This window comes from Eschscholzia californica, unplaced genomic scaffold (assembly GCF_041429995.1).
Source record: "Eschscholzia californica isolate CP2 unplaced genomic scaffold, dmEscCali1.0.p SCAF_2, whole genome shotgun sequence".
In the NCBI taxonomy this organism is placed as follows: domain Eukaryota; kingdom Viridiplantae; phylum Streptophyta; class Magnoliopsida; order Ranunculales; family Papaveraceae; genus Eschscholzia; species Eschscholzia californica.
The window spans coordinates 18,403,415-18,413,236 of NW_028238309.1; the positions used below are offsets into that span (position 1 = coordinate 18,403,415).

General features: G+C 38.6%; 1 protein-coding gene across 2 annotated transcripts; it reads right to left on the reverse strand.

Moving 5' to 3' along the window:
* Positions 1 to 1,339: 1,339 nt before the first annotated feature.
* On the reverse strand, positions 1,340 to 7,528 carry LOC147556648 (ruBisCO large subunit-binding protein subunit beta, chloroplastic). 2 transcript variants are annotated; one of them, XM_086657583.1, is made up of 15 exons: positions 7,073 to 7,528; positions 5,990 to 6,231; positions 5,780 to 5,905; positions 5,281 to 5,418; positions 5,087 to 5,182; positions 4,677 to 4,919; positions 4,342 to 4,576; positions 4,066 to 4,235; positions 3,899 to 3,976; positions 3,247 to 3,318; positions 3,038 to 3,142; positions 2,815 to 2,907; positions 2,627 to 2,719; positions 1,944 to 2,067; positions 1,340 to 1,859 (listed from the first exon to the last, which is right to left on the reverse strand). In XM_086657583.1, exons 2-15 carry the CDS (start codon positions 6,215 to 6,217, stop codon positions 1,846 to 1,848), a joined length of 1,815 nt encoding a protein of 604 aa, XP_086513709.1. In that variant the 5' UTR covers positions 6,218 to 6,231; positions 7,073 to 7,528; the 3' UTR covers positions 1,340 to 1,845. The 2 variants fall into 2 exon arrangements, with proteins under 2 accessions (XP_086513709.1, XP_086513708.1); XM_086657582.1 differs by having other exon boundaries at positions 5,990 to 6,446; positions 6,583 to 7,086.
* Positions 7,529 to 9,822: the final 2,294 nt, after the last annotated feature.

Below are 9,822 nucleotides of genomic sequence, written 5' to 3' on the forward strand. Positions count from 1 at the left end.
AAAATTTTATATACACTTACCAGTCTTACCATCTATACTCACATTGCCTTTGTTGTTGTTAACAAAAAAAATTGCCTTTGTTATGGTTAATTTTCTTTAATCAAGGGAAGTGTTACTAACACTCCAAGGAAAGTGTTACTAACACTCTCCGCATTACCTTCGTTGACGGTCTGTCTGAAAATTAATTCTTGTTTTTCCCACCATCTCTCTCTCTTCTTCTTCACCCTCGATCAAGGGTTCTAGTAGAGGGAAACTAGTAGTAAAGGTGGTAGAGGTGGTGGTGAAGGTGGTAGTGGTGGAGGAGAGAAAAAAAATTTCTGATGAACATCGTCAGTGGACCACCATCTAACGATCTTCATCCGAAAAGTTACTGTGAGTGTACGATGGTAAAATGGTGAGTGTAAATAAAAATTTCATAAGATGAGTACATTATTTTTTTACCACATTCAGACAAGCTAATGCAAAGCGGTTGGTAATAAGCAGCCTAAGATGAGGTGGTTTCAAAAGTTGTGGTGGCCTTTCCATCAACCAAAAAAAACAAGTTGTGGTGCCTCCAAAAAGATTAAGTGGCTTCAATAAAGATATCAAGACCTCCGTTCCCCTGATTTTTTCCTTCTGGTGGTAAATCTATGAAAGTCGAATAACTAACTATGAAAGTTAGTTCAACAAAAAAAAAAAAAAAACTAACTACGAAAGTGGTAAAATATGAAAGTTGCATTTGAGAGCGTTTTTTATTAAAAACTCAAATTTGAGTTTTTCAAGTTGAGTGCTGCATTGGAGATGTTCTTCGTCTCTCTCCTTTCAGATAAGGAGTAAGGGACTCGTGGTGAGACCAAATATTGGTTAGCTTTGACTGGATCAAGAAGTAAAGGGATGGACCATAATATATATGAGACGATTTCCGCCGAAACCATCAAGTAGGAGGATCAGGTGAAACTTTGCCACCCGAACCCTAATACGGCAAGTCGATGCGAGTGTCTTATGCACCTTGAACCCTGTGCTGGCCGAGACAAACAAATAGGTAAAATCAAGTCAGCTCTCGTAAAGCTCAACTTTGGTCTCAAAAACGAGTTTGAATCTCTCCCGCGCACTAGAAAACGAGTTCAGTTAATAAAGAGAACGGCAGAAATAAAAAGTTACATATAAAGAGAAAGGAAGAAAGAGTCAGAGGCAGGCGGTCAGAACGGTGGTAGAGGTCAGCCAATGGTGACGGTTGTTGAAATAGAATACCAACAGAAAAGAACAACTGAAAGATCAACCTCAAGAACATTGACAATCTCCCAACAATTGTTTGCCAACGTGAAGAGAAGAGAGGTGATAGGCTGCGGTAAAATCAAACTTTCCGCTTTAAAAACATTTATAAAGCAAAAATTTTTACTTTGTTACCCATGATGGGACAATCAACTTGAATTGTCTGCAACTCAAGTATCATCTAACTGTTTTCAACAAAAAAAAAAAAAAGTATCATCTAACTTCTTCATCAAAACAAAAAGTATCATCTAACTACAAAAGGTGTAAAAAATGGTTCAAGAACATTATCAAGCAACAATTGTAAGACGGGCGCTAGAGCTAAATGCTAAGGGATGCTTTTTTCAAACAAGCAAAAGTACTACATTATTAATTTATAACCACTTCAAATACAAAAGCCGAAAGCAAAACTCTCTCTAACCTCCAATAAAATCTCAGATCTGTCTTAACATCTTCCACTAATGACATTTACACAAGAAATGATCCTCGTCCCACCTACCACTCTAAGGCTCACCTTATTTGGGATTTCCCTTATGGGCCTTAGTATCCATACCCTGCTCCTAGGCTCACCTTATTTGAGATTTTCCCTTATGGGTCTTAGTATCCATACCCTGCTCATAGAGAAAGAACCAAAAGAGTTAATAGTGAATATCTCGAACAAACACGATATAAAGTGTTAAAAGGACCATCCATACCTGAGTTATCCATCGGGTTTCCAGCAGGTGCAGCCTCAGGCTCTTTGATGTCAACAACTACAACATCGGAGGTGAGGAATGTCCTTGCAACAGAAGTTGCATGCTCCAAGCAACATCTTACCACCTGAATTTCACCACAATATGAGATTCTAACAAGAAATCTAGGCAGAACAACAAAATTTCTTACAATGGCCACATCGAAACCAAGATAGCCACTTTAAATTGAATATCCATGTGTAATTCACCTAATCTCTGTACATAGCTTAGGAAGGCTATCCTAACTTGAGCTATAATGAAGCACCTCGACATTGCTGAGTAAGTCTTTTCTTGAGCTCGGATCTGGTGCAATGGGGGGAGCCCAGGGTTTTGCATGGCAAGAAAAATCTCTATACCATTTGGAACTTGGGCTGCATAGGCTGCTACTACGTATCCTGGTATCCCGGGAATTAATTCTCGTACCAGGTACTCGGGCATCAAAAAAAACAAGGTACTCGTATAGCTAGGCTCTGGATGCTCAATGTGGCTGGTATTGGGACAGTATTATTTCAAAGAGGGGTAGGATTAACATATCTTCCATCCCGAACAGAGAACCAGTTACGTAAGAATCAAGAGTGATGAAGCTCGATCTAGATTCAGTTATGGTAAAGAGAGAGAAGAGAAATCAAATTAACTGCGGAAGTTACCTTGGTAGGATCAATTATACCAGCAGCCATCAAATCCTCATACTTCCCTGTTGCGGCATTGTAACCAAACCTGAAATTGTCATTCGAGAGCACCTGAAGATGAATTTTAGCAGCAGTTGTCAGTACGATTTGAGGCTCAACATGCAATGCTATAAAAGTTCGTTCTTACAAAGTTCACGACTTATTACCTTCTCCATGACTACACTTCCATTATCACCGGCATTCTTGGCAATTAGCTTCAGAGGATAACCCAAAGCCCTCTTAACAATATCCGCCCCAACCTGCAGTAATTTCATTGATATATCACTTACTCCCCGAGGGATGATGAAGCAATGGGTATTGGGCATTAAAAAAGATCATAATATCGACAAAGTTGTCATAACTCATAACAAAGAATTTTGAATGAGTTACCTTTTGTTCATCGTTGTCAAGGGTTTCTTTTATGGCGTCAACCTTTGAAGCTAATCTTAATAGGGTGCAGCCTCCACCAACAACTATACCTTCCTCCACAGCAGCCTGAAAATAATTGTAATTAGCATAACCCTCGTGACCGAAATCAAGAGAACAGAGTTGCCAAGATCTAGAACTGAACGATTCTTGCAAGTGTCAATAAAAAATACCTTTGTTGCATTAAGAGCATCTTCTACTCTCAACTTCTTTTCTTTTAGCTCTGTCTCAGTTTGTGCACCAACCTGCGAAGTCGACGTAAGACATTAGAGTGGAAATTACAATATAGAAGATTAGCGAGCTAATAAAACCTACAGTTACAGTCACGGCACTGCACTGGAATTAATTGAGGGTAATTAATGAAAATATTAATGGGAAATTTATGAAAAAAGAACTAAAGAAGTGGCTAAATCAAAGAGAGTTGATTTTTATATATGTCAGTTCCCGATTTGGCCCCTTAAGTTTGACCTGGTTCCGGTGCCCCCCCCCCCCCCCCCCCCAAAAAAAAGTTAGGGGAAATACCGAGATGGCCCCCTTTTGTGTTTTTCAATGCACTGACTACGAAGTCAAATATCGCCATTTTGTCGTGTTCTTCCCTTCTTTATGTTTCAGTCCCTATAATTTTTTTCTTATCAATTTTCATGTCCATCATCATCTTCTCCTTTTTTCTCTCTAAGGGAGGGTCCTAAAGATATTTTTCTGAATTTCTAAAATTTTAGTAACTTCAAATATTACCCCCCACCCCCTCTCTCTCTCCAATCATGTGATCGTGAAGCCGGAAAAGAACAAATAGTATATTCATGAAAGACAAGAGGGGTAAGTTACCTGAATAACAGCGACACCACCAGATAGTTTTGCAACTCTTTCGTTAAGCTTTTCTCTCTCATATTCCTGCTCAGCAACCTGCATATAAACCCAAACATACATCAATGATATTTTTAAGAAAATAAAAGAACTAAGCAAATCGAAAAAGCATGAATTCAGATTAGGACCTCAATGAGGTTTCGGATTTGGGCAACTCTCTTATCTACTGCTTCCTGTGTGCTTCCATCACCCACAATTGTAGTTGTTTCCTTTGTAAGTACCACCTTGGCAGCATGGCCAAGAACTTCTTTGTCAGCTTTGTCTAGGGACAATCCAACTTCTTCTCTAATAACAGTGGCTGGAAAAAGAAAAGCTCTTAGAAACCCAGTTATCGTGTCAACCTTAAACAAAATTACAGCAATAGCAGGAGAAAACCAAGCTAATATCATTGCTAAAGTGGATACCTCCAGTCAGAATAGCAATATCATCAAGATACTGGCTCTTGCGCTCTCCAAATCCAGGAGCTTTGAGTGCTGCAATCTTTAAAGCACCCCTAAGTTTGTTTACAACAAGGGTAGCTAGAGCTTCTTGTTCAATATCTTCAGCAATAATCAAGATTGGGTAACCCCCTCTGATTGCCTCTTCCAAAACACCAATTAAGTCTCTAGCATTTGTTATCTTTTTATCAACAAGAAGTAACTGCATACAGAGGACTAATAATCAGGAAGACTGAAAGTACATAACAGCTGATAGGATCTAACAATATTAGACCTTCATAACTCATAGAGTAGTAACTTGCCTTGCAGTTCTCGTATTCGACTGTCATCTTCTCGCTGTCTGTGACAAAGTATGGTGAAATGTAACCGCGATCAAATTGCATTCCTTCAACCACGTAGAGGCTGTTCTCAGCGCTCTTTCCTTCTTCAAGTGTGACAACACCTTTCCTCCCAACTTTACTCATGGCTTCAGCTATCATATTTCCTACTTCATAGTTGTTTCCTGCACTAACTGCGGCAACATCTGCAAGTTCACTATCCTCGACCTGCAAAAGGAAAGATGTTTATATTCATCCACCCCTTTTGGAGTTCAATACCGTTGGAAAAACTGGCATCTTGAGCTTCAATAGCATTCGTTATCCCAAACGGAAAACCGATGTCTCCTATATCAGTTTTCCAACCAATAAAAAGACAGGACATGACTCTAACTTGCCTCTTTTGACATCAGTTTTAGCTCAGCAACTAAGGCTTTCGCTGTCTTTTCAATACCCCGTGTAATTTGAACAGGGTTCGCACCAGCTGCTACCACCTGCATAATAGATCCTTGTTAGTCACTGATGTAGGTAGAGTTTCTTTTTAACTTGTTAAATTAGATCAATGTAGATCAGACAAGAACATTTTACTGACCTTAACACCTTCAGCAATCAGACCTTGGGCTAGAACAACAGATGTTGTTGTCCCATCCCCGGCTAAGTCATTTGTCTTCGCAGCAGCTTGTCTCACCAACTTAGCACCGATATTCTCAACAGGGTCTTCCAATTCAACCTAACAAAAAATATTCTAACTTGGCATCACGAATAACAGAAAAAACCCACTAAGGTGGTGGTTGTCTTTTTTCTCTTGGCCTCGATCCGAATCATTTGACTTAAATGGACCCAAAATCAGCCATTCGGACAAGTCAGAGAAAAACTACCTTACATTCGTAACCCGAAGAAAATAAATATCAAACTATAATGAAAATGCTTATATTGTTCACAGCAGTTGAGTACGAAAGCTAAACTAGTAGTAAGAATACAACTAATCTTTTAATGGTCAATAGCTTTACTAGCATATATATTCATATATATATATATATATATATATATATATACACACACACAAATACACACAAATAAGTTGTATATACCTCCTTGGCCACAGTCACTCCATCATTGACAATTTTGGGGGAACCATACTTGCTCTCGAGAACTACATTTCTACCCTTTGGTCCAAGAGTAACTCCAACTAGATCCGCAAGCTTGTTAACACCAACCTGTGGTAGAAAAAACTCAGAAACAGACAAAAATACAATAACCAATCAATGCCAGTCTGACCAATAAATTATTAGCAAACTCACTTGAAGCCTCTTCGTAGCAGACCCATCCTTGTTAAAATACAACTCCTTGGCTGCCCTAATCTTTGTCGAAGCCCTTCTCTGCAAAACCACATTTTGTCTCCTTCCACCTAAAGACATTGAAGATACAGAAGAAAAAGAAGACAACTTCTCTGAAGAACTTGAAAGCTTCTTGTCCATAACTCGGACACTAGGAGCAGCCAATGAGCTAACAGAAGACATCGATACCATTTACTTCAAAGAACCTGACAATCCACAAATCGCATTCCTCAATACACTGACTCAGTAAAGCCTCAACCAATAATATATAACAAGATGCAAGATTTAACGGACGTTGAACCATCTAGTATCAATCCCACCAATACAAGCTCAACCCTTTACAGGATTCAGTAGTACTGAAGGTTTAACCAGTACTTACAGGCAGTGAAATATAATTTAATAACTTTGATGCGTATTAGGCCTCTCCGTTGTCGGGCTTTAGGCCTCTTTCATTCTCAGTTTAAATTAGGCGGTTATCGTGCGTATTACATCTCTATGATGCATCAATGCCTTGTAACGACGAACGTAGATCGTTGTCCAATTCTCAAAAAAATAACTTTGATGCTAACAAAACTCATGAATCTAAAACCACATTCAACATTTCGAGATATGCTCATGAGTCTAAAGAATAGCTTTAAATTGCTTGTACTCATATAGCTTATAACTCATAACTAGGAACAAAGTCAAAACCATAAAATCACTAAAAATTACTTTCTCTTCCCCCAATAATATCATACCATACAAAGATAAAAGCTTTACAACCTAATCGTTGTTTACTCAAATACATAGTTCTGAGCTGCAAATTTACTCATCTACCTACAAAATCTATCAATAAGACCTAAATAAACTTCGCTCAGTTGCAATCAAACCACAAAATCAATTCAAGCCCAGAAAAAAGAGCAAGATTTACAGTTAATTTAACTCATAAATCATCTAAAAACAAAATAAATTCCTAATATAACAGAGAAAATAAACCTCACATAAACCCTTTGAACCAAAACTCATTTACAATTATGTAGATTCAAAGCTGCAAACCAGATGACTTACCTAAAAATAGGTTTTGAGGAAGTCTTGTACAAAGGGTTTAAAGTTGGATGGATAAGCTGTTTTGAAGTTGCTTGAGAAACTCCGGCAGAAATGGAATGATAAAATGAGTGAGAGTAGGTTTTAAAAGAGAAGTTTATCGTTTCACCGTGAAGCTTCGGGAGAATCTTGATCGTTAGATTAAAATGAAATTGATTGGAACAATCTAGAATGTCCAAGTGGAGAATATCCTAAGGGAAGTTTTAAAGGCACCTCCTGAGAGTATTATTGACGCCCTCCGCATCCCATTTGACTTGGAAAATCTAGTTTGATTGTATTTGGTTATAAGCGACCTTCGGTGGTCTCTGGCCAAATTTTATTACAACATTTAGTAAGTTTCACCGAATTCAACTCTAATGTTTTGAGGAGAACCAAAAGATCTCACCTTTTCCTATAAGGAAATGGTATTTCGTTCTCGTCGAATGGGATGTCATCGCTACTTCTAACATATCCAGCCAGACCTTTGAAAGTAATTTGCCCATTGTTCTTATTGGGGTCACTCGCGACCATATTGCGGCTTTATAGCTGCCCCACAAAGTTGTGTCAATCGAAGACATCGTTGGGACAATAATGGTTGAGGACTTGGACATCGAAGAGAGGCCTTTCTATGGCGTCGATCAAAGGACGATGTCATTGTTTCCTCAAAGAACTTATGAGTCTCTACCTCGCTTTGCATCTAGCCCTGCAGGGAAGGGTTTCCACCTATCCCTTCTAATCATATTGATGGTCCGCCTTTTCCGAACTCCTAACTTTCCGGGATGTAGAGGTTGTAGGGCCTAGTTATGCTGGCGATTAGGTCAGAGCTCATGGAGGGTGATGGTCTGTTGCGTCCAAGCTGCCCTCCGTCTTCAAGAAGATTGTCTTACCAAGGCAGCACAGAAGGCATTTGGGGGTTGGTTTGTCCAAGCCTCGGGTTTAGAGTTGGGTCCTTGTCGTTTTCGTATATTACGTAAGTCTTTTACTATTCTTTCCCACCCTTTTCATTTTTATATACATGCCATTCACTTTTTTTTCTTCTCCATACATGCAGTATAGTTCAAAAGTTATGTTATCTTGTGTGCGCGCGAGAGGTTGCCCAAATTGATCGCCAAAAATTTTTGAGAGTGACTAAGGCTTTTGTCTGACTTAGAAGTTGATAACATGGAGCAACGTCGTCTTAATTTTGGCTCTAGAGAATGTTAATGATGAGCGAGGAGGCCTCCCTTTGGCTCTTGAGGTCGTGAAGTTTGATTACTCTGGCCTGACATTGTGCTGGAGGTTGGTCGAGCGGAGCAGATTAAGCTTCTAGCGGAGGTGGAAGTAGCTAAGGCCGAGTATTGCAAGCTTCTCTCTAAAGTCGAGTCATTAGAGTTGGAGAAAAGTAAACTAGATGCAAAATTTGGTTGTCGTGACAGCTACCACTGGAGCTGAAAAAAAGAAAGGTGACACCATGGTTCGAGTAGTGCCACATCAAAAGCAGAGCTTCAATTCTCTGCTAAACGAAATTAGTGCTCTGAGGGCAAAGATTGCTGAAGCAGAGGATTTGGAGCAGGGGTTGATCTAGAAAATAAAAGATGCAATGGCTATTAGGAGAGAATATAGAGGAGTTGGCTGCTTCAACAAAAGCCAAATATTATCTACGGCTTGAAACCCTAGTTAGAGCATGATTATGTTTCGAAGACAGAGCAACTTCATCAAGTTCTAAAGGTGCGAGATGAGTAGATTGGCGTAGCACACGCATATTTCAAAAAGAAGATAACAGAGGTGGTTGTTCAGGTTGCTAGCCAATCTAATTTAAAGCTTCAGATGAGTTTTAATCTGTCATCAAAAATAGAATCAGTCGACAAGTTTAATCCAAGGTTACCAGATTCGCGGTACGTTGGAGTATGCGGTACGCCTATTAGAGTGTATCTGGTACGTGGGCGGTATACCTCTTCGGTACGCTAATTCGATACATATTTGCTTAATATAAAATTTCGGTTCGTTACCTTAATAAGATATTCCAAAATTATTAAAATTTCGGTCCGTACCTTAATAAGATATTCCAAGGTTATTTTTTAATTATAGACATAAATATTTCAAAATTCATAAGGGATGAAACAACTAATTACTCAAAGTCTGATATCATAATAGTACTTAAAACATGAAGATAAAATCATAAAATAGAAATTACTAGGAAATTCAAAACCTGAAACTCAAAATCCAGAAAAAATATTACTAATACTACTAATTCATCATTCCTTTGCCTTTGTCCTTTTTTTTTAGTTAAACCGGAATTTCATTCATAAGTTGGAAATCAATTCAGAACATTACATGGTTGAGATTTTTAACTCCTCTGAGTACAACGTGATGAGTTACATAAGTAAAGTATAACACATAACTTCCATACGTAAAGTACCTCATGAAGGGAAAGGAGTAACAAGACAAAAACTAAGTGAAAAGACCCTAAAGGTCATAAAATGAAAAGATCATCAAGATCGCGAATGAAAAGACCCTAAAGGTGTATTATCTTCTTCATTATCATCATGAACTTGATCATCTTCTAAGGAACTCCAACGCATATCCTCTAGTCTGATAATCGAGTCATCTAGGTGTGTGCGTGTTCAGGATCGATGTCCCACTTTTTGTAAGGGCCTTCCTTATAACCCTTAGTGAAACGTGATTAAAGACGAATATCGAAATGAATGTAAACCAATTTATCAGCTCTCGTACAATTCAACATATTTCTCTTCACA